This window comes from Megalobrama amblycephala, linkage group LG3 (assembly GCF_018812025.1).
Source record: "Megalobrama amblycephala isolate DHTTF-2021 linkage group LG3, ASM1881202v1, whole genome shotgun sequence".
NCBI classification, from domain to species: domain Eukaryota; kingdom Metazoa; phylum Chordata; class Actinopteri; order Cypriniformes; family Xenocyprididae; genus Megalobrama; species Megalobrama amblycephala.
Window position 1 is genome coordinate 44,185,956 of NC_063046.1, and position 25,430 is coordinate 44,211,385.

Sequence of the window (25,430 nt, forward strand, 5' to 3'; positions counted from 1 at the left end):
ATTATTAACTATGCACTGATTCAGGCTGCGCGGCCCCTTTAAATCTCTCGCTCCCTTCCCTCCTGAGCTCTCGACTATAAGTGCAGTTATACAGTGTATAAACAAAGTTCACAAAGCTAATATAACCCCTCAAATGGATCTTTACAAGATGTTCGTCATTCATGCTGCATGCATACATCGATTCCTGTGAGTATAGTATTTATTTGGATGTTTACATTTGATTCTGAATGAGTTTGAGTCTATATGCTCTGTGGCTAACAGGCTAATTTTACACTGTTGGAGAGATTTATAAAGAATGAAGATGTGTTTATGCATTATACAGACTGCAAGTGTTTAAAAATGAAAATAGCGACGGCTCTCTTGTCTCCGTGAATACAGTAAGAAACGATGTTAACTTTAACCACATTTAACAGTACATTAGCAACATGCTAACAAAACATTTAGAAAGACAATTTACAAATATCACTAAAAATATCATGTAATCATGAATCATGTCCGTTATTATTGCTCCATCTGCCATATTTCGCTATTGTTCTTGCTTGCTTACCTAGTCTGATGATTCAGCTGTGCACAGATCCAGACGTTAATACTGGCTGCCCTTGTGTAATGCCTCGATCATGAGCTGGCATATGCAAATATTGGGGGCGTACATATTAATGATCCCGACTGTTACGTAACATTCAGTGTTATGTTGAGATTCGCCTGTTTTCCGGAGGTCTTTTAAACAAATGAGATTTATATAAGACTGAGGAAGCAATGGAGTTTGAGACTCACTGTATGTCTTTTCCATGTACTGAACTCTTGTTATTCAGCTATGCCAAGGTAAATTAAATTTTTGATTCTAGGGCACCTTTAAAGGGGTGATGAACTGAGAAATCAAATTTTCCTTTTGACATATAAGAGGTCATCATACTATAAGAATATCCTGTAAGTTTCAGAGCTGAAAACTTCCTTGTTAGTTCACTAAAAGCTTTAATTGACACCAGACCCAGCAATTGACAGGATTTTCAAAGTGGGGATCTATGACGTCATAAGGCAGCAAGCACCGCCTCTGCAGAAGAAGATCAACTTTATCACTGCCTGTTTAGCCCCGCCCACCGATTCACGCATGACATGCAATAGAATAGGTAGCCTAAGTAACATAGTAACATACATTATAATATTCACAGATTCCTATACATCTAAAATTGGTTGTTTGTTGTATTTTAATGCATTATACTTTCTAAAGGTGTATAATAATGTATTAAATGTGGTTACAATTATTCATGATACCATACAATGCATTATAAGTCATAAATTATGCATTAAAAATAATGCATTATATGCTTTTATAATGCTTTATACATCAATTCTTGAGGTAAAGTGTTACTGAGACTTTTTTCAAAAACATTTAAAAAAATCTTACTGACCCCAAACTTTTGAATGGTAGTGTAATTAAATAAAACATTTAAAAAATGGAAATTTGCTTTGAGATTATATTTTACAGTGTTAGTAGTGTAAAAATAGCTTTATGTGAGCATCAGATGATGGCAAAGGTAATCTATTTTTTTACATTTAGGATAAATGAGCTTGTACAGTTAAATTTATTCTTTAACTATTAAGTTTTCTGACGTGCCATTTTAAACGGGTCCTCTTATGGGATGCATTTTGAATAGTTTAAATGCCCTGTCTTTGCTGTTGGGGATGTGAGCAGGTCTGTTTACTGTGCACAGGGGCTTTAATCTCTGTTTATCTGCATGGGTCCATTAAAACAGGTCAATGAAGAGCAGGTTAGGCAAATGGAGAAAGAAAACAGCTTTATCACCAGGTGGAAGGACACCACAGTAAGTCACCCCTTTTAACCTTCCTGTTAAATAGGTATTGGTGTGTGTGTGTGTGTGTGTGTGTGAGAGAGAGATTTTTATAGAGTATGATGTTACAGTCCATAAATGTGTGCTTTTAGCTTTTAACCTGTTTGTGTTTGCATGTATGTGTGTATGTTTATACAGGTCACAGAATCACTTTGACCTGTATTGGTATTGTTTTGAGCAAATTAGAGCAAACAAGCTCTTTGTGCTAGCTAACCTTTCCATCTTCTGCTTTATACCTCGCTGGCACAAGGAACAATTTGTTCAGATAAGCTGAAAAACAAATTAATCTTCCTTTGTTTGCTGCTGTCCAAGTTTAAAAAGTTTCTGTGTATGTGTTCAAGTTGGGGCAAGGACAGTGTTTGAACTGGTCCATAGAAAATTCTTGAAGCATTTGAAAATCCTGTATCAGACTGTGGACAGATTCACACACCGAAACACACTACAGTACCAGTCTTTGCATTCTTTTTTATTACTAATTTCCACATTTTAGAATAGTAGTAATGTCATATTTTTAACTTTTAGACCCCCCAAAAATCTCAAAATCACCTTTAATTCATGAATTGAAATCATTGTCACAGAACAGATGTATTTAAAGGGACAGTTCACCCAAAAAATGAAAATTCTCTCATCATTTACTCACACTCAGGTTGTTCCAAACCTGTATACATTTCTTTGTTCTGTTGAACACAAGATATTTTGAAGAATTTTGAAGAAACTGAACAGTTTTGGGGCCCCATTGACTTCCATAGTATTTTATTTTCTACTATAGAAGTCAGTGGTGCCCCAAAGCAGCCTGGTTACAAACTTTCTTCAAAATATTTTTCTTTGTGTTCAACAGAACAAAGAAATTCATATAGGTTTGGAACAACTTGAGGATGAGTAAATGATGACAGAATTTTCATTTTTGGGTAAACTATCCCTTTAATTCATTTTTGTTTTAAATTGATTTTTATAGTATTTTCCACAAATTTAATAGATCTGGACAGTGCATAAATGTCAAGTCATTGGCCCATGTATGTATGAAAAACTTTTTTTTAAGCAAAAGCCTTTAGATCAGTGGTTCTCAACAGCCACCCATTGTCTAACACATTATTCAAATACACATTTAATACACATTATCCCTCCATTTTTGCTAAGATATTTTCTCTGGTATTTAATTTGTTTTTGTTTTTTTTCCCATTTTGTTATTTATGAAGATTCAAGGTTCTGATTCTGTATTTTCTTCAATAATAATAAAAAAAAAAACATTGAGGGGAAAAAAACCCCCTAAAATGCAGCTTTTGGCATATTAATTAAGTTATCTATCAATCTATATATATGTAAATCATTTTAACCCCCTCAGAAGTTTGCTTATGCCCACCAGTGGGTCTGGGCCCCCTGGTTGGGAACCACTTCTTTGAGAAACATGCATTCAGCTAGTTGTGTCCAAACTTTTGACTGATACTATTCCTTGGGTGCAAAAATAACCATGTTTTGCTGTATGAAACAGAATATCTGAATAAAAGTGTTCATACACTGTTCTTATAGAATGTTACAGTAGCATATGTGTCATTTACGCTACATTTAAATACATTTTGCCAAAGTAGTTTAGAAAGGAAGCTTTAATCTCTGGTTTACATGAGCTAAGATGTTTGCCAGCTTTTGTTGTGTAATGCAGCTAAATGATGTGTGGGACTCCAGCTGTGTGTCATTTAGTCAGACACGCACAGACGCTGGTCTGAACTGAATGGGCTGTTGATTGCTTTTGTGTTTTATCCATAAAGACTGCTGTATACTGTTGAGTGCTTAGTTTATTATAAAAGCTCTTTCTTTTCTTTTCTTTTCTTTCTTTCTTTTTGTCTTTCTTTCTTTCTGTACATTTATATGAATTAAATAAGTATTTAAAACTAAGTCATGTGTGTTTTGTCTCTCTGTGTACCTGTGTTAGCAGTTCTCTCCTGCTGGTGACCTGATATTTGAAGTCTACTTGGAAAAAAAGGAGCCAGAGAAGTGTTGTTTAATCAAGGTTTGTTTCCCCTCTCTTTGCTCTCTGTGGTGTGTGTGTGTGTGACTGTCTGGCTGTCTGTGTGTCTGAACCTAGAGGGTATTCTGCCACAGACTAAATCAAACTGCAGTTAATCAAAGGCACGTTTGATTTAATTGTGAGAGTAATTGTGTTTTATCAGTATTCAAGATAAACCTCAGTTAATAGAGGTTGTTTCAGAGTGTTTTTTTTCTCTTGACACTTCTTTGATATCTTTTTTTCTATTTCCCTTTCAATTTTCCTCCAGCAAAAATAGATAAATCCTTTTGCAGAAGGAAATGAACATTTAAAAAACACTGACAACAGATTGATACTGATGTCTGTCTCTTTAAGGTGTCTCCCAGCATGAGGTCAGATGAGCTTGCCGTCTGCACTCTGGAGATGAAGGGGGTGGAGGTCAAAGCACAAGATCTTTGGACCACTTTTGAGGTCATTGAGAATGGAGAGATGGGTAGGGTTATGCTGCTGTTAAATCTTAAAAATACACCAGAAACAAATAAAATCAAAACTTATATTTAACTTATGAATGAATTCTTTTTTTAGCAAATTATTAGAGCATTTAACAATGTTCCTCCTAAAGCTTACAGACACATTAAAATGTGAATGCGCATGATTAGTACTATTATTATTTCATGGTGGTTATTATGAGAAACTATTAACAGATTGTGATGGCATTGGTGGGAGGGGGAGACAGGTGGTGCAAGAGTGATTTTTGCCAATAGCGAGCATTGTGTTTTCCTTTTTACAAATTACAACTTGATAATGGATCTATTTTGCACTTGAGTGTGTTTTCTAATCATAGTCAGATTGGCTGGCGATAATTACAAATTTGCACTACATAATTATGCTTGTGTGGAGGACAAACCCAAAGCACAAACAGTTTTAGGGGGTGGTGATGAGGAGGATTCTTTTTTATTTGTTTGTTTGTTTTTCCATGTTATCTGTATGTATTATTTTTAAGTGAAGTGATGTAAGAATATACAGTCTGGCCTCTTTGAACAGAAACATATTCTACACATGTACACAAATGCTTGTCCACCGCATTGCAATATGCGTTCCATTGTATGTACTTATACGAATCGCGCCCTGACACATTTTGGAGCACAATGATGTGTGAAATCAAGCTTGTGCAGCTAGAAGCGTTTGTTCACATATTTGCATAGCATATGTTTCTGGCCTTTCTATTTCTTGGAGTCTCAATCAGTTGTAAAATAAGTCAGATGAAGATTTGCTTTACTTATCCTACATTTCATTTCTTTCTGTGCTCAGAGCGGCCCTTACACTACAAAGAGAAGATTCTGGAGCAGGTATTGGAGTGGAGCTCTCTGGAGGATCCCAGCTCAGCCTTCCTGCTCATTAAGAAATATTCTGGTTCTAAAATGACAGATTCCAACTCAGGTACCAACAATGAATGTCCTAATTCACCCCAGCAGATTGCTTCAAACTATGATTCAAAAATGAAACAACTATATTGTTCCATTACATTTACAGTCATTTAATTGGGGCCACATTCAAAGATCAGCTTCTGGATATGCTTAGAACAGTTCTTAAAGGGGTAGTTCACCCAAAAATGAAAATTTTGTCAACTGCTAACCTACTGTCAACTGTCTGGTTACCAACATACTTTAAAATATCTTCTTTTGTGTTCAGCAGAAGAAAGAAACTCATACAGGTTTGGAACATCATGCGGGTGAATTATCCCTTTAATTTCATTATATTTGTCCAGCCTTGACAATTTCAGCATGTCTCAGTATTTATGTATTCTATTCACTAAATGAACACAAGGAAGAATGATATTGTGTATTTAATAGTTTAATTTTTATGTATCAATAAAACAGTGCAGTTCACATATTTTTAGTAAAATACTAAAATGAACATTGTCAGATGAGGACCAAAACAAAACGTTGAAAAAGAGTTGAAAACAGACAGTTTAAACTAATTCCTGAAAATTAATCAGAATAAACAACGTTAAAGCCATTTTTGCTAGCGAGGTTTAAATAAGTAATGCTTTTAAAACTGGAGACATCGGTCTTATGTTGATTTTAATAATGAAACATCCTATATGGAGACATTTTCCAGTGATGACACTAATAAATCACTGAATTTAGTTTTTTTAAATCGATTAACTAAATTAACTGTATGGCCATCAAAATCATTGTGAATATATTGTGTATATTTGATAAATCGCCCAGTCCTAGTTACTACCAGTCATAAAGTTTTCTGATTCTGGCCCAATTTCATAACTTTTTACAGTCTCAGTGCCAATTTCCTGATCAATTTTTCACCCTTGATGATGAATGGAGTACTTGCAGAAAAGCAAAGGAAGGTTTTTTTTAGAGAGTGCATTTACACTCTTTGGTTTCCTATTGAAACCATCAGTAACTGCAGAAATCATAATTTTGTACCTGCGCTGAGTAATAGCTTTTCTGCATGCCTCACTAAAGATATTAATATATATTAAGCAGTGCTGTTATGCAAAAGTTTATTCATTTGCCAGGATGTGTAATTGCTAGACTCTCAAATGTGTTAAGCTGGAAATGTGTTGCTGTAGAGATTTCAACTTTAGACATTTTAAAAATGTATGGCACTGCTACAGTTTGAAGCAGTGGGGCCACAGTGGTGCAATGCTACAGTATACATATAGTTTGTACTGTATGTTCTGTGTCTCATAAATAGTTCATGATATGACTCGGTATGTTTTCTTTGTGTTCTTCTGTGTTTGTAACAGATAAACTGAAAGATTTCATCAAAGGAGAGCAACTCAAATTTAAAGATGGTTCTTCCAAACTGCTATTGGGCAATAAGTTTCAGGACCGATACCTGGTACTACAAGACAAAAAACTGCTGTTATACAAGGACATAAAAGTATGTTTTATATTTTCTTTTTTTTAACAAATCAAATTGTTTGCAGGGTGTTTAAGTATCTCTGCTCATGGTAATATTTAAATAGCTCCATCCCCACTGTTCATCAGGATCAACCTCTGCTCAGTATCGCTGTTTACCAGAAGTTTGTCAGCAGTTGCCAGTTTACCAATTTAGATTTTCCAGCTTGGCATTTCATATTAGCTCTGTTTGTTTTCTTAGCATGCATTTACAGATGAAATAGTAATTAAAAAACACAGCGGATGTGAAATTACCTGCTTTGGGCCAATCACAGGGGTCCGCTTGTAATAAGCGTGGAAGAAAAAAAAGGAAACAAATAAACCCGTAATGGCTATTTTCATTTTGAATTAAAGTAATGTGGGACTTCTCATACCCCCTGAATTGAGTACAGTGATTTAAACGACTGCAGTCTGTTAGGTTTCTCTCTTTGTAATATCTCCTCATACTTACTTTATTCACTCTGTGCGTACGCCGATCCGCTCTTCCTCAGGGGCATACACTCCATGAGCTAAGACACAGTCTCCTAAAGAGTGCAAGATGTGTTAATAACTGATATTTGAGCAAAGTGTGAGGACGTGTGTATGTGTGTGTGTGAGACCGGGAGGGAAATGGAGGGAAGGCGGAGAGGCGAAGACACTCTGAATGAAGCCTGTTCTTTTCTTAATTAGTGTAATTTCTGGCTGCTGCAGAATATTCAGCTAATTATCAAGTGAAGAAGGTGGGAATTGGCTGTGAAGCAGAAATTTAATTGATATTCTGATGCCTTTGTTTTTTGTTTCGTGCATTTTTTGTAAGTTAGGATCCTCGGTTAGATCTCATTTTGCCGTCGTTGATGTGTTCGCGTATGCCGCTCGTGTTTTGCGGTGCATTACGTACGAAGTACATCCCTTCCAGGCAACAACAACAGTGTTGTCGGCACATGTAGTTTACACAATGCCCTTGGGCTCCAAACAGCTGTAAACAGGAAATTGCTGTTTTTTCCCCCTTTTGATTCAAGGAATGAGCTGGGGGAAATAAAGCAGTTTTTTTTTTATTTCACTCTACTTTTCTGCATACAGTATGTGCATCAGTTTTTAGTACCTGGTGACTGTTTGGAAAGATTTCTAATAGATATATAGCATTATTAGGTAGCATTTTAAAGGGTTAATTCAAAGGGTTCACAACAAGTTTACAATATATCTGGGATATGTGGTGCTGTTAGCCGTTTCAACAGTCGTCAGAACTACAAATTTATTTGATTTATTTGAAAATATTGTGAATTCTAGTTGCTGTGTTTCGGCGTGTTGTTACAGGATGAACAAATTCACGACACCAGCTGACTACATTACTTAGTTCAAGTACATGCGTGCATGATTTTGTGCAAATATAAGTTGTAATTTTATGTATATCTTGTATAAATATATATGAATTACCCTATATAGGATGTGTCCCGTTGAGTTAATTAACCTTCTAGCAAAGCGCTTCAGTTTACGGGTGTTCATTCAGCGCGTGCAGCTCAAATAATACTGTTATCAAAATGAGATGATTTGAGAAAAAAAAAAATCTGTTATTGTTCATGATCCTTATTATTAATCAAACTATGTGTTGATGAAAATAATACTAGAACAATATAAGAGCTAGTTATTAAAAATAATGCATTCATTTTCTAAAAGAAATATTAAAGTTTTAATATTACTGTGTAGTAACGTTAAACATTTTAATGACTTAATCATTGCTGTTTGAGCTGCGCACGCTGAAGTTGAAGAGAATAAAAACACATAAACTGAAAGTTAATTAACTCAACGGAACACATCCTATATAAAATAATCCAGATATTAATACAAAATAAAAATAATATTACAACTAGTATTTGCACAAAATCACGCACAGATGAACTTGAAAACCCAAACTCTGAAACACAGCAAATAAGCCCAAATAATTCACAACGTTATTTTACAAGTATATATGATTATAATATCATGTATAAGAAGAAGACAGTCCCAATCATATTAATGTTTTGTCTTACTTTTTGAGCGCTCGTGCTGAAGCTATAGATGATCATCAGCTCAGTGGGTTATTTACCTCAACGAAACACATCCTTTATGAGAATAATCAGATATTTATACTTCATAAAATTAATACGTTTTATCTGTACAAAATGACGTGAATGCACAAGTGAAGTTTGAACAAGTTATGTAATCAATGTTTAACTCAGACGCGCTCTTACCACAACAACACGCTGAAACAACAACACAGAGAATTCACAACATTTTATTACAATAGTGTTCTCGTTATAATGTTATGTAAATGACAGTCCCAGCAGTTATTAATGTTGTGCGTTGCTGTTTGGCTGCCAGTGGTGTGGTCCCTTCTGAATGAAGCCAATAATTCTGCCGATCAAACTACTTTGGGATCAAATAAATTTGTAGTTCTGACGACTGTTGAAACGGCTAACAGCACCACATATCCAAGATATATTATAAACTTGTTGTGAACCTTCTGAGAGCGTTTCGTTGGCCTTCCTCTGGTAGTTGTAGCTGCTGTCACCATAGACTTTAACAGGGCGCGCAGCTGTGACCGGTCACAAATATGGCGGCGATAGAATACAGTGACGTCACATGAAACCCATGTATAGGCAGCTGAAGGTTTTTTTTTTTCAGGGTTGGAGCTAAACTCTGCAGGACAGCGGCTCTCTAGGACCGAACTTGCCTACCCCTGGATTAGTTCTATGATCTCTTTATAAACTTTTAAAAGCTTCAAAGTTTCAGTTGCATAGCTAACTATGGAGGGACAGAAAGCTCTCATATTTCATCAAAAAGATCTTCATTTGAGTTCTGAAGATGAATGAAAGTCATATGGGTTTGGAAAGAGTCCCAGGACTTTAATATAAATTAGATATTATCACTAACATGCAGACAGAATGGTAAAAACATTTATAGGAATGATAAAACAGATTTTCAACACAGTCTGCATTTGAATTCAAACGATACGACTCTTGCTTTGGAATTTCAGAATGATCACTTTTCAGATGCGATGAGTCCGAAGACTATTCCAGTTATGACGCGCGTGCGAGCCTTTGAAAGTATTTAGCTGCAGAAAGACGCGTTCAGCGTGTGCCACTTGTGCGCACTATCAAGTGGACTTTTGTTTTCAGGCACTCAATTCACTCTCGCATGGGCTGTTGTACAGTACACACACATTGTCACAGCCGTGCTGATATACAGCCATATCGCACGGCTACTCGTGTGATATTGCTCATATATATATATATATATATATATATATATATATATATATATATATATACTGCAGAAAGGCCACTCAGATAGATATAAATTTCATATGTCGGCAAATCAAATTACATCGGCTAAATTGTCTGTGCGAGCAAGCTTTAACTAATCTACAGCGCAACAATGATGCACCAAAAAACAAAAAAATAAATTAATTTAATTAAAAAATATATAATTTTTTAATCAAACATTAATTTACAGAATTGAATTAGAACAGAATATATCGTTCTAATAAATGAAAATAGTCTAATTAAAAAAATGAAATATGATCAAGTCAAAGTGCAAAATGCCTGAAGTGCAGCATATATTCAAAACACAAGCCACAAATAGTTAAATTAAATAACCCAGAGTGATAAATAAATAAATTAAAATTAAAGAAATTATTAAAATAACGAAAGTATAGCCAGAATTGTCAACTTTGTCTTTTTAACTGCAGAGGCAATAAACGCTAAACTGGAGTGGCAGTCTTTTTAGCTAAACATTCACACCATCCAAAAATCATTTTACATCCGGCTGAAATAGTTTGAAATCACTTGTAGCTACCCTACCTGATTGAGAGAGAAAAATACAGTCTTTCACGCGATCTGTCTGTGTCCGTTTGTGTCTTTTCAAATAGCGCGCTAGTCAGCTAACATTAGTCAGCTCGTTGGCCGGCAGAAGCGCGCCGCAGTGTTTGTCATTGTTGAGTCCTAGGACATGAGCTGTTGGCACAACTTGCATCATACGTTTTTTGGATCATCTTTTACCATTTCAAAGTGCATCCAATTGTACACTTTATCCAGGACATTGTTAAAGATTTAATCCCTGCCACAAAGATGCTCCTCTGTCGGTCACGAGTCATGGAATTGAAACTTAAATCTGTCACAGGGGTGGTTGGATTTATTCACGCACATTAAAAATATTTATTAAAAGCTTCTTTCTTTTCACATTTTTATTTATAGTATTAACATAATAGGCTGTATGTTAACCTATTGGGAAAGATCCAGTACATCTATGTAAAATCGTCTCATAACACCTCTGCGACGATTCGATTGTGAGATTGGTAGTCGAATCAGGCTCCTCCTATCGAAGATTCGAATCGTCGGATATTCAGGGTCACACACCTAACGATTAGCTGAAACATTCTAAGACTGAACTGAACACACATACCGATTGTTTCCTTCGACTGGAGCCGATTTATATACTCACACATGGAATTTGAACACCGACTGTAATCGCAGACGGAACGCAACTGGCTCTGACTGGACGCGTTTGAGCGCAATCAGTCATAAGTATCAATTTACATTCATAATCGGCCTTACAATCCTTAAGTGTGTGCGCGGCTTAAGTGTGTGCGCGGCTTAAAAAACACATTCCATTCATGAGTGTTGCATACCTGCCAACATGTACGCATTTTGCGTAGCGGGTATGCATTTTGACCTCAAAGTACACTGGTACGATTTGTCACTCTATACTACGCAAAAACCTGGCTCTGTACACGCGTAGTACTCAAATCCAGCAAAAGAAAGAGTTCAACCAATCATAGCGCTGGGTTCATTTCCCTAAATAGCAAGAGGGCCTATCAATAAGAAGAGATTGCAAATCGACAGCAACACAAAATCCCGCTCGATCTCCTTCCTTCCACTCCCACCGTCTGACTGAATTCTTAAGCGAGGACAGTACAGTAGTCACGCACTTTTAACTCCTTAAGGTAAACAGGTATAAAATGCTCAAGTAATGTTGAACAACAAATCTAAATAAAACTGTCGGCGAACTCGTTAACATGCAAATCGGGCTTAAAATCCTGGAGCGTGAACTTGGCATAAAGTGTAATCCATGCAATAAAGTAGCATTAAAACGAGCTAGGTTGCATATACTGTAAAATATGTGTAGATACAGCATTATTTTAAATAAATGCACTGTGTTGATTTTGAAACGTGTCATTGTTTCCACAGAGTACCAAGCCAGAAAGAGAGGCTTCAATAAAGTCTGTTAAATGTTACTTAGGGCTACGAAGGAAGTTGAAACCAACAAGCAGGTAAATGGTCTAAAGTATCTATCTAGTGCTATACCACAAAATAAATTAATTAATTGAAGCAGTTATTCTCTTTTTACATTTAGCAAAAGTGTTACCTAATTGCATCTTGCTCAAGTTCATTAACAAACTGGTGCCTTTTGTAACAATTTCTCCAAACCCTCTTTATAATCCTTATTTTAAATCCGGAGCACGTAGAGCACACTAACAATTTTATGAAACAAATTATTCAATATTAGTGTGGCCGCATTGAAAGACGAGATGTATTAATAATCCTAAACGTGTAATTAAGATGGATTCATAAATGTTCTTACATTAACTCTAGGTTCGAGTTCAAATGAGTTCTTAGTTCAGTCTTTATCTTTTGTGCCAAACAGGCAGAGCAGCTTGGTTTAGTGCCAAATGCCCCCTCAGAAACAAGACTATCACAGTCAATCTGAAAGAAGATTTATATCTCACAATTACAAAATTCATTAAACGTAATTTAGCAAATACACTGTACTATGTTTTTCTCTCTCCTGCTGGGAAAATTGTTAACTGTGGATTTGTTTCATTTCAGTAATGTTGTGTTTTTGTAATTTATGGCGGTTGTGTAATTTATGAGTGCACTGAAGTCTTTTTTGCTAATGATCATTTATTTATAATTTTCCTTGTGAATGTATCCATGGCATGATTCTTACAATAGCATTTTACCCCAATTGATTTCCAATCTTTTCTCCCATGTTATTTTTTCAATGTTACATTGAGGTATCGACATGCAAAGTATTTTGCTTTTTTTTTTTTTTTTTTATCTTTCTTTTATCTTTTTTTAATCTTTCTTCAACTATAGGCACTTTTGTTCTTGTAGACTTCTAGATAAACTTATTTTGGGCCTTTTCCACACTAATATGTTTTTGCTTGAAAATGCTTTTTCTTTCCAATTTGGCTTTCCATCCACATTGAGACAGCGTTTTTTTTTTTAACAAAACTGAAGATTTTTGAAAACATGGGATATTTTGCTAATGAAATGATCGTGCCAGAAGGATAGTGTGAGGACTTTATTATGTCTGGTCTTTTGGTGTCATCACAAGCTTTTATTACATTGCAATAAGGTAGTTTAAGAATGTTCAGATGTTACATTGTGGATGAGCAACTTTTGGAAAACACTATTATGGAAAGGGAGCATTTTGAAATGAAAATGCCATTTTCAAATGCATCTAAATGTAGATATTATTGTAGACAGAGCCTTAAAAGACATTTTTGCACTCTTACGTCAATTGTTCATTCAGGTAAAAAACCCAAGATAACCTAAGATTACACTCCCAGAAATTCTTAATTCGTGGTAAAGACACTGAATTTTTTTATACACACATTTGGGTAATATTTTCACACTTATGGCACAATTACTGAACAGCTTGATTGGAAACTAAATAACATGCAATATGCACATCAGCTGTAATATTTTCCCTGATTTTTGTTTTCTTTATTTTCTTGTCAAATCTTCTGTTTCATAATATATCTCAAGCAAGCTCTTCACAGACACTGTTGTCTCATTGGTACACAGGTACACTAACTGAAATTTTAATACAAGTAGAAGTGCTTATTTTGGTGGAAACGATGTCAAAACAGAAGACAGAAGTAATAATTTATATAAATCATTTGCATGTAATAAATATTAATATGGTTTGGTTATTTCATTCTTTCTTGATATAACCAGTTTAAAAAAAAAATTATTTGAAAAGTAGCAAAAAGAAAATAAAGTATTTTTTTTTATTATTCAAAAAGCACTAGGGACAAAGTGCCAGAAGTTGAAGAAACACATTATGCTCATTATATGACCAGTTTTGTGGAAATAACAGCTGTTTTTTTTCAGCCACAATCACCAAAATGCTATGTGAGGTCTGAAAACATTTCATTTTGACCATTTCAACCATGAACCATGAATTAAATATATTAATGAGAAATAGGTCAGCAAAAAAGTTACATCTGTAAAAGTGTAAAGTATAACAGGGCATGTGCCATTGATATAAATCTCTTACACAAGCAAAATAGGTCATCTTTTCTATAGTGCTTGTCTGCTGGCTGCTAAAGTTAAGCTGAATTTAATGGTATCTTAGCACTTTAGAGGTTCTCAAGGGGTCAGATGGTGGCACCATTAGGAAAAGCTGAATATAGTTGATGTGGAGAACCTGAATGAAATGCTGTGAAACTAATGCAAGAATTTTTGTTGTTTTTCTGACTAATTTTCAACAGTTGGGGATTTACTGTTTATACTGAAAAGCAGCAGTGGTAAGTGCAATTAACTCTGTTCCTAATTGCACATTCAGTCATATGCTTCAGCACTGTTTTTAGGAAAAACATTTAGCTGGAACTGAATAATATGTGCCTTTTTTTAATAAATCATCCAAAAAACGTACTAAGGTTTTGTACAGCTTAGTACTTGAAGTACAGAACTGCATGACAGAATTTCAAATAGGACACTTGATTGCTTCAGTGTTCTGACTATATGCATTTTCATCCTCCCTGAAAAAGGTATTTCTGCTGTAAAGGGAATGATTCTCAGCAGGACTGGGTCACCTCCATTATCAGAGTGAAGGTGAGCTTTCTTCGTTTAAGTGCTGATAATGTGCAGTTAACATTGTTAGAAATGGGCACGTTAAGAGGTTTTGTAATGCAATTTTTAGATGTGTACTGTTCCACATCTGGAAATGCTTCACTTCAGCAACCAAAAATGAAGCACTTCTCATCAGTTCCCTTCATAAAGTACCATGATATCACCATCAAGGTATTCTGTAAAGCACCTTGGAGTGCCTTGTAAATACCATGGTACATGAATATGGCAAACATGGTATTACCATCTGGTACCATCCCTATACACCCTAGTGGAAAAGTGTGCTTAATTTTTTGAAAGTGCATTTGTAGTACACTTCAAATATTAAAAGTATGTGTGTGTATATATACAGTACAGTCCAAAATTTGGAACCACTAAGATTTTTAATGTTTTTAAAAGAAGTTTCGTCTGCTCACCAAGACTACATTTATTTAATTAAAAATACAGTAAAAAACAGTAATATTGTGAAATATTATTACAATTTAAAATAACTGTGTACTATTTAAATATATTTGACAAAGTAATTTATTCCTGTGATGCAAAGCTGAATTTTCAGCATCGTTACTCCAGTCTTCAGTGTCACATGATCCTTCAGAAATCATTCTAATATGCTGATTTGCTGCTCAATAAACATTTATGATTATTTTCAATGTTGAAAACAGTTGTGTACTTTTTTTTCAGGATTCCTTGATGAATAGAAAGTTCAAAAGAACAGCATTTATCTGAAATACAAAGCTTCTGTAGCATTATACACTACCGTTCAAAAGTTTGGGGTCAGTAAGAATTTTTATTTTTATTTTTTTGAAAAGAAATTAAAGAAATGAATACTTTTATTCAGCAAGGATGCATTAAATCAATCAAAAGTGGCAGTAAAGACATTTATAATGTTACAAAAGATTAGATTTCAGATAAACACTGTTCTTTTGAACTTTCTATTCATCAAATAATCCTGAAAAAAAATATTGTACACAAATATTTTGTACAATTGTACACATTAAATGTTTCTTGAGCAGCAGATCAGCATATTAGAATGATTTCTGAAGGATCATGTGACACTGAAGACTGGAGTAATGATGCTGAAAATTCAGCTTTGCCATCACAGGAATAAATTACTTTGTGAAATATATTCAAATAGAAAACAGTTATTTTAAATTGTAATAATATTTCACAATATTACTGTTTTTTACTGTATTTTTAATTAAATAAATGTAGCCTTGGTGAGCAGACGAAACTTCTTTTAAAAACATTAAAAATCGTAGTGGTTCCAAACTTTTGGACTGTACTATATATATATATATATATATATATATATATATATACACACACACAAATATAAACTGTACTTGCAGGTAATAAAATGGTAATGAAATAAAAGGCCGCTTAAGTGTACTTAAATTAATAGTTCACCCAAAGAATGAAAAATGAAAATTTGATCATCATTTTCTCACCCTCAATTTGTTCCAAACTTGTATGAATTTCTTTCTTATGCTGAACACAAAAGAGGATATTTTGAAGAATATCGGTAACCAAACAGTGAGTAAATGATGCCAGAATTTATATTTTGGGTAAACTATCCCTTTAATGAGAGAATGATTTATGACTGTTTCTTAAGGTTTTTAAAAGTATTACAAAGTGCTCTAAAATAAATTTTAAATCTTTGTTTTAATAATCTTTTTGTTGTGCTTTAAACAGTACACTTTTTTGATGAGTAACATTATAAACCAAATGTGGAATACTTGATTGTAATTTAAACTGTAATGTGTTGTTCAATATTACATTTAAAGTTACTATATTTAAAATGTACTAAATTGCAACTTCATCGTTACAAACGTGTCATGACAAATATATTTGAATACAATACAGACATGTTTCAATAGAAATTGCAATACAGTCTATTTAGTTTTCTATAAATGCCTGTCAGTGCATTTGGAAGTAAAACCAATATAAACAATAGATGTAATATAAAAATGTACATAAGAGAGTCAAAAAAAAAAAGAAAAGAAAAACACTAAAAAGATCAGCTAATTGCATTTAATATAAATTAAAACTATAATCCATTTTCATATAATTTCACTTAACACACGGTTAAGTGTCCAGAAACATTACACTATTTTGCACTTAAGTAATAAGTATAATATTTCTGTAATAAGAACTTATTTTAGTATGCTAAAGTGTACTTACTTCATAAGGTCCATGATATCCCACACTCCCTTTTTATAATGCTGCATTTCCTTTTTCCAGAGAAAGTTAGAAGAAAACTAGCCCTAAGAATTGAGGGAATGTTTTCAAGGTCGTCCTCCATGAGTATAAATCACATTATCCGGAAAGGTCTTTTAGCTGAAATAAGGTCATGCAGACTGCCACAATAACACTGGTTCCAGCAGACTCTTCTTTAGACAAGCTGGGCACTGCTACACGCAGAGGGCCTGACTCAGCTGATTCAGTATTAATAACTTAAACCAAAGGCAAGAGATGGCAGAGAAGGAGTAGATGATTTAGCCATTGTTTAGATCTCTCCTCCAATCCACTAACCCTCTCAGATTTCTCCTGCCCCTCTCTTCAGTCCTAATGCCTCATCCTTATCTACTTCCTACAGGTTCACTATTTTCATTGTCGAGGTTTATTCCTGCTTTTGTGGTTTTGAACTGATACGAGGAAGAAAAATAAAGCACTTCAGTTCTTAATTTTTCTTCCTCCTATTCTGGAGAGGTGGGGCGCAGAGAGGTTTATTTCCCAAGCGGTAGAGTAAACGAGGAGTGGAGGGCATGTACCATAATTCAGTGTACATATTGTTTTGTCTCATTATTACATGCACCAAAAGTGGTTGTGGAGTCCATGCAGGTAGATTAATTGATACTCTGTGCTCTGAGACTCTTGTAACCTCTCGCTGCTTCCATTTCACCCAGTATTCTGCTTGGCGTGGTTTCCATAGAAACTGGAGAGCAGTGCTGGGTAGGTAAAGGAACAGGCAGATGAGACCTTCTGCTGCTAAAATGAGGGTGTAGACGTGAAGAACAACTCAAAGGCCATAAAGTCACCGTGGAAAGTATGAGCTGTCTTAGCGAGTTTTCAGCTCAAGAATAGGTCCAGAATGTTCCAGCACATTTGTTCCTACATCATTAAGGTCAGAAAGTTAGTGTTAGTTAGAGCTCCTTGAGAATATATGGAAGTTTTAAGTCTTTTGCTTGCCTGAGACTTAAAGCTTAAAAGTAAGCTATACATTTTCTGTCTGCAACTTTTTTTCACCTAAGTTCCCACTGTCATGGCAAATATCAAAATATCAGGTAAAATCCGGATTTCCAGGCCTAGAAATGTCATGAAAATGAATAAAATCCTACATTAATTTCTATAAGTTGGAAGGCAGTACTATGATTTTCCTGGTGTTTTACTAAATAGTTTCACCACATTGTCACTGTAATATTTTCATACTAAATTATCTGTTTGCATACTTTTCCTTGCGGTGATGCTCAGCCGACAACATACACTACCGTTAAAATGTCTGGGGTGCGTAAAATTTTTGCAATGTTTTTGAAAGAAGTCCTGTATGCTCAGCAAGGCTGCATTTATTTGATGAAAAATTGTGAAATATTATTGCAATTTAAAGTAACTGTTCTATGTTAATATAATATAAAATGTAATTTATTCTTGTCATGGTAAAGCTGAATTTTCAGCATCATAACTCCAGTCTTCATTGTCACATAATCATTCAGAAATAATTTTAATATGTTGATTTGATGCTCAAGAAACATTTAAACATCATATTATTATTACACTAACATTTATTATATATACCAGTGGTGCTGCTATTTATTTTTGTGGAAACAGTGCTACATTTCTTTTAAGATTCTTTGATGAATTAAAAAAAAAGAAAAAGGCAGTTATTTGAAATGGCAATCTTTTATAAAATTGTAAATGTCTTTACTGAAATTTTTGCTGAATTAATGCATTAATTTATCCCCCCAAAACCCCCCTAAAAAAAACTTATTGATCCAAAGCTTTTTTTTACAGTAGTGTAGACATTGAGTTTATATGCTTTTACTCTCTTGCAAACATTGGTATTTTCTTTAGGAATGAAAAACTATTTTCCTGCTTATTATACTCACCTGTAAAATAATTGATGGACCCTTTTCAGAGAATGTGTTGATGTTTCCACAGTTGTCATCATTGCAAATGTAGAAAAGTTTTTTTTATATTTTGATTTTTAAAAAATAATAAAATAATATTAATTTATTATGCTACACTTTGTTTTATATTACCTCGGCAGTAAATTACAAAAAAAGAAGAAAAAAAAGAACACCGCTGCATGTATGTTTCTAATACAACGGCTGAGGGAGTGATGGCAGATTTCTCATCATTCTTGACTGCTGTAATCTATCTCTCGATATTTTGTCTCTCTTTTGGAAAGTCGTGGAAACACTATCATGGATTTTTTTCCCGTTGTTGTTAAAGCAAATTGGAAAACGAAAATTATATTTGCTGCCATTCAAGTCGACCCAATTACGATGACTTCCGCTTCTGAGAACCTCGGAAATGTGAAAAGGGTCCATTGGCTGGAAATTGCTCTTTCTATTCCCTTTAGCTCAAACTGTAAAGCATTGCGCTAGCATTGAGCCAAAATCATCGGGTCGATTCCTGCATAAACTGATAAAATATGATCCTTGAATGTAATATTGATTTGGATGAAAGTATCTGCCAAATGCATAAACCTAAATGTGCTTGCAGCATGAAGGTGACTTATGGCCTAAAGACCTAAAGCAGAGTGCGTCGTTACCTTATAACCTGAGCAGAAGGAGAACATCCACTTACAGCCCTACACAGACCAGAGCATCCAAACACCACAGAGAGGTCAGCATTAAACCTGCTCTACACTCACATAAATGTCATAAATACTTAACAAACCATTTCATTTAATGTTGCTTAATGAATTCTTGCTTCAATGAACACCTCTAAAGGGCAGCACAGTTAGTAATCGGACCTGATCTCCGTCTTTGTTGACAGTTAAACCATATCCATATTGTCTTGTCCACAAAATGGTTGTTGGAATTGGGCCTCAAGTCTATTCCCTGCATACAAAACAGCTTTTGACTCCTATAGCCATGAATATCTATGTATTTTTTCCTTCTTCTGCAGGTTAAAGGGAAGTCGGTCCTCACTACAAGTATAGAAGGTTCAAATACACAAAATCAAATGACCACAGATGAGGGCAACCAATCAGATTCGATGAATAAATTGGTGAGCGGTGAGGAAACTCCATGTCTCTCCAGGCCTGAAATGGTGATTGATAACACACTCCAGTCTCAGCGAAGAACATCACTTCAACAAGACCCCAGCGCTCTCACCCAGCTATCACAGAGGAAAGCCGTGTTGCCCAGCAGAGGTGTGCAGTTGCCTCAAAACCTCATTAATGAACTAAGTACTGTTCTCAACAAAACAGGACGTTCTTTGAACAAAGACAATTAAAAGAGACAGAAAGACAGGTGTCTTGTCCATTGCACTTCCATTGTGCATGAGAAAAATAAAAACAGACTAATCCAAGCACAGATGCCTCTCAGTAAGGAAGTTGGACTTTTTGGATCAAGTATTTAACATAGAGGGACAGGGAGAGTAATTATAGTAAATATTTGAAGAAACTGGTGAGTGAAAAATTGGATGCAATGACCTTTTTTGTGCATAACTACAACTGCTCTCCACATGTCACATTAAGTCATATTCCTTTAATTTAGAACAATGTCTAGAGTCCTTTGCATGGTAACATGCATTTCCTTCTTCATTCTCATATCTGTTTTTTTTCTAGCTGAGGTTGAAAAAGACACTACTAGACAATGATACTCCAGTATTATCTAAAATCTCCATCGCTATGTCCGAAATCGTATACTTCCCTACTATATAGTATGCAAAAAACAGTATGCCAACAGAATAGTATGTCTGACTACATAGTATTGGAAAAACAGTAAGTGAAAAGTTCCTGGATGACCTACTACTTCCACAGAAACTCTGAACTATGCATTCGATGGACACTTTACAATCCCATGAGGCCATGGGAGAAGATTTATGAATGGCAGTGAAGCAACGCAACCGACACTGGTAAATCACGTGACAGTAACAACATGGTGGATGTATTACATCTGAATTTCATTGAAACTAGCTATATTTATACTATATTGAACATACTTTTTTTAACAAAGTAAGTTCAAATTTAAAGGGATAGTTCACCCAAAAATGAAAATTTGATGTTTATCTGCTTACCCCCAGTGCATCCAAGATGTAGGTGACTTTGTTTCTTCAGAAGAACACAAATGATGATTTTTAACTCCAACCGTTGCGGTCTGTCAGCCGTATAATGCGTGTCAATGGGAACTCCATCTATAAGAGTAAAAAAAAAAAGCATAGACAAATCCAAATTAAACCCTGCGGCTCGTGACGACGCATTGATGTCCTAAGACACGAAACGATTGGTTTGTGTGAGAAACCGAACAGTATTTATATCATTTTTTACCTCTAAAACACCACTATGTCCAACTGCCCTCCACATCCGGTTGGTTCATGCTCTGACAACAGAAGTGATGTCTCTTGCACTCATTGAAGCAAAGTGCGAGACATCACTTCCATCATCAGAATGCGTTTTTTTGACCTCACTAAACGGATGCTGAATGCAGTTGGACTTGGTGGTGTTTTAGAGGTAAAAAATTATATAAATACCGTTTGGTTTCTCACACAAACTGATCGTTTCATATCTTAGGACATCAGTGTGTCATCACGAGCCGCAGGGTTTAATTCGGATTTGTCTGTGCGTATTTTTTGACTCTTATAGATGGAGTTCCCATTGACACGTATTATACGGCCTGAGCAGAAGGAGAACAAAATCATCATTTGTGTTCTACTGAAGAAACAAAGTCACCTACATCTTGGATGCGCTGGGGGTAAGCAGATAAACATCAAATTTTCATTATTGGGTGAACTATCCCTTTAAATAGTACCTATGATTTGGTGTGATTTCGGATGCACCCTATGTTGTGAAAGCTTGTTCTGAGATGTGAGGAATGGTCATTTTTTGCAAAAAGGTTAAATTTATTAGAATTAGTTTGTCAGCATGACATGAAAATTTACCCTTTTGAACAATTCATCAAAACACGTTTCTTTTCTTTTGACCTCGTACTTGAACTTGATATTCTGATAAATAATTTAAGTAAGTAATTTAAATCTTCTCTCTGGTAATGTAAGCCAGACTTCTCCATTTAGTCCACTTAAATTCCACCCCTCCAAAAACTGATTTTTTTTTTTTTTTTTGGTCCTGAGACTTCCACAGAAGACATATGTACATGTTTTAATATTTAGATCACTTCTATTATTGAGTGCTATCAGGATGTGAAGAGAGTTTCAACCAGTATAAAAGTGTTTATAAAAAAATTGCCTACCTTTAATGTTAATTTGTACATATTTTAACATATTTAACATTAGTGTATTATCAAACGGTAACAATGAACAATTGTATGTTTATAAATCAACATTAATTTAGATTAATAAATTATGTAAAAAATTATACTGTTAGTACATGATACCTAATGCATTCGGAAATTTAACCTTATTGTAAAGTAAAGTCATTTTAGTTCACCTTATGCTGGGTATACACCACCAGATAATCGGGCTGATTTGGGGTCAATTTCTCCCCTTCTGAAAATCCTAGGTAATGTCGCAATTCTCTTGATGGTCTAACAGATTATCTTATCAGATTTTCCTGTGGTGTGAGGTTTGTTAAGAGTAACAGAATCTGCTCTGAAGAACGTCTGAGCCACCCCGATCGCGAATCGGAAATCCTGATGTGTGGGGGGAACCGCGAAGGCAAACGCGCGCACGCTCTGGAGATAATCACGTGAAACGAAACAATATCCAATCAGAAAGCGAGCTGACAGAAGACGGAAGCATAACAAACGCAGTCATGGTGAAGCACAATGTCCCCGCCATCTTCACAACTTCACCCAAACCCTTTTCTTTTTTTCCAGTGAATTTTCTGTCAAAATCATTCCAAACACTACCGTCGCAATTTCTTCCTGCCTATCGTCCGCCATGTTTATTCTGAAGTCTCAAGAGATTTTGCGAGATTTCCCGTGTTCACAGTCGGGACTCTGGTTGAAACTCTGTGTGCTGTCTTTGTCACATTATGGAACACCACACACTATAGAAGCAAAACGGTTAAATCTAGGATTTTTTGTCCTCATGTTTGTGGTCTCTCACAATTTGAAAATCTTATAAGATTTTAGTGTGTACCAAGCATCAGTTTAGTTTTAGTTAAATTTCGATAATTTCAGTACTTGTGTTGCGTTTTTTGTTTTTTGTCTCAAGAGAATTGTGTGTCCTTTCACAGTTGGATACAAAAATATCCCTGCTGTTTTCCCTCATTCACATTCCTCTGTTTTCATGCTAGCCGAGGTTGAAGACACTATCAGACAATGATGCTCCAATTGCATTGATCTGTTTAGAACTTATCAAACCTTCATGTAATGAAAGTGGTTGTTCAGAAGTGAGCTGAATTAGTCATTACAGTCTCACCACGTTTTTTCAAGAGAATCCTGTGCCCATTTATAGTTGGATACAAAAATTACCCACCATTCCAAACCCTTCAAAGTTGTTGAATAATGCATAATAGTATGAGCATACACATTGAATATTGTCACTCAGTTTGATATTAAATATTTATAGTTGACATTTTATTTTATGTAGATTATGAATCACTTAACAGCTGCCTGCATCTCATGGTCGTTTTAAAATGGTAATTATGCACTCTGCTTGTCGTCAAAACATGCAGTATGCTAAAGTCCTATGACGTGAATAAACATAGTTAAAGTTAAATGGTTCATACTCAACCATTCAAAAGTTTGTGGTTGGTAAGATTATTTAATGATTTTGAAAGAAGTCTCTAATGCTCACCAAATGCATTTACTGTATTTGACCAAAATATATTCTGAAATAATATTAGTTTAAATTTATTTTAAAATGTACTCTGTTTCTGTGATGACAAAGCTGAATTTTCAGCATCATTACTCCAGTCTTCAGTGTCACATGATCCCTCAGAAATCATTCTAATATGCTGATTTGGTGCTCAGGAAACACTTCTGATTATCAATGTTAAAATAGTTGTGCTGCTTAATATTTTTGTGGAAACCATGATAGATTTTTTTTCTTCCAGATTCTTTAATGAATAGAAAGTTCAAAATAGCAGCATTTGTTTTAAATAGAAATATTTTATAACATTTATAAAAGTCTTTAACTTTTGATACATTTATTGCATCATTGATAAATAAAAGAAATTCTTACACCAAACTTTTGAACTGTAGTGTATGTACTGTAAATATATTGTATAGATAGGTTGCATCAGCAGTATTGAATTACTTGTTTTCAGTCATTTTATGAGTGCTCTCTCAACTCCTCAATGTCTGTACAGTATAAATATACTGCTTAATTGTTCTTGGTTTATGGTCTGTTTTGAGAATGCTGCTGCCATTTTGATTTGAGTGTTTCTGTTATTAAAGTGTTAATCAGGTTGTATTCCATGTGTTGTATTGTCTCTGTCTGATTTACTGTCTGTAATCATCCAGAGGTGTAAGTGACACACCTGCACCATCTCCCTCATTAAAGTTTTTACGTTTGAATTAATTACCGTCTTTATAAATGACGACTGTCAGATGCTGACACCTTGAGCGTCGCCACATGTTATGGTTTTGATTGAAACATGTCGCTTCTGTGCTCCTGTCACTCAAAGCGCTTGTGTGTGTGTTTGTTCTCACCTGTTTTCGCTGCGCTTCCCTCCTAAGCATTACTGTTACGCACATGCTGTCGCTTTTCTCTCATCTGAAGGTCACCATATGGCAGGAGTGTTGGGAATGAAGAACCTCAAATAATTGAAAACATTATGCGTGACTTTGACACACAAAGGAAGGTCGCTGTGTAGTGGTGAAATCCAGGCGTTTTGAATGAATTAGTTGGGCTGCATCTGTTACCTGGCAATTATATTGGCTACTATTTTCTGAAAGTTTTATTAAATGTTTAAATTGCTTATTTGATTGAGGACATTAATAGTCCTGTTTTTTTAGTAGCAAACAGTGTTTTGGGGAAAGTTACTTTTAAAAGAAATGCATTACAGTATGCATTACTCCCCAAAAAGGTTACTAATTGTGTTAGTTGCTTTTTATGGAAAGTAGTGTTACATTACTCTTCTGTTAGGCTATTTTTTCTCACCTGGGCTGGGTTTGTCGGGGTTTTTTTTAATAACAAAAATAGTTATGTTTTTGGCAAATTTAAAGACCCTTTCACAGCAAAAGTTAAATGCAAATTCAAATGGTCTAAAATGGGAAAACAAAATGACTTGCGTTAGTTTATTTTAAAAACTAACTCGTAGTAGTGGTAAATGTAAAAGAAATGCATTATGCCTGGTTCAGACTACACGATTTTTTTGTCTGTTAGGATAGTCACTGTGTCAGATTACGTGATTTTGACTCCAAAAATCTTGTCGTGTCCTGGACTTGAAACATGTCAGACTACACGTTGCTACGCGACCAATCGTCGCTTGTTGTCACGACGCGCGTGAGAAACAAGAGCGTAAACAATGACTGAAGCGGCGTGTTTTGTACTGGCTGTCTTATGTTTAGAAAAGCGCAAAAAAGAAAGAAAACCCGAACATGGACACGTTCCTGGCTTGCTCGAAGAGTACAGTATGGGCTGTCAATCCTCCAAAGAGAATGTGAGGTAAAATATATATAACTATATTACAGCTAATTTCAGTAACTTACTCACCGGGTTGCTGAAG

The 25,430-nt window shown here is 35.0% G+C and overlaps 1 protein-coding gene across 3 annotated transcripts in view; it reads left to right on the forward strand.

Annotated features, from left to right (window-relative positions):
* The window catches only part of arap2 (ArfGAP with RhoGAP domain, ankyrin repeat and PH domain 2), a 126,882-nt gene extending 106,008 nt beyond the window's left edge, over nucleotides 1-20,874 (forward strand). The window contains exons 24-33 of one of the 3 annotated variants that reach the window (XM_048185621.1): nucleotides 1,755-1,823; nucleotides 3,778-3,855; nucleotides 4,207-4,324; nucleotides 5,143-5,271; nucleotides 6,602-6,738; nucleotides 11,960-12,042; nucleotides 14,272-14,307; nucleotides 14,551-14,614; nucleotides 19,352-19,474; nucleotides 19,760-20,874. In XM_048185621.1, the coding sequence (XP_048041578.1) occupies nucleotides 1,755-1,823; nucleotides 3,778-3,855; nucleotides 4,207-4,324; nucleotides 5,143-5,271; nucleotides 6,602-6,738; nucleotides 11,960-12,042; nucleotides 14,272-14,307; nucleotides 14,551-14,614; nucleotides 19,352-19,474; nucleotides 19,760-20,089 (1,167 nt within the window). In that variant the 3' untranslated portion in view covers nucleotides 20,090-20,874. Of the gene's footprint in view, nucleotides 1-1,754; nucleotides 1,824-3,777; nucleotides 3,856-4,206; nucleotides 4,325-5,142; nucleotides 5,272-6,601; nucleotides 6,739-11,959; nucleotides 12,043-14,271; nucleotides 14,308-14,550; nucleotides 14,615-17,535; nucleotides 18,173-19,351; nucleotides 19,475-19,759 lie in introns of those variants that run through there. The other 2 variants (XM_048185622.1, XM_048185623.1) reach the window with 2 other exon arrangements.
* Nucleotides 20,875-25,430: the final 4,556 nt, after the last annotated feature.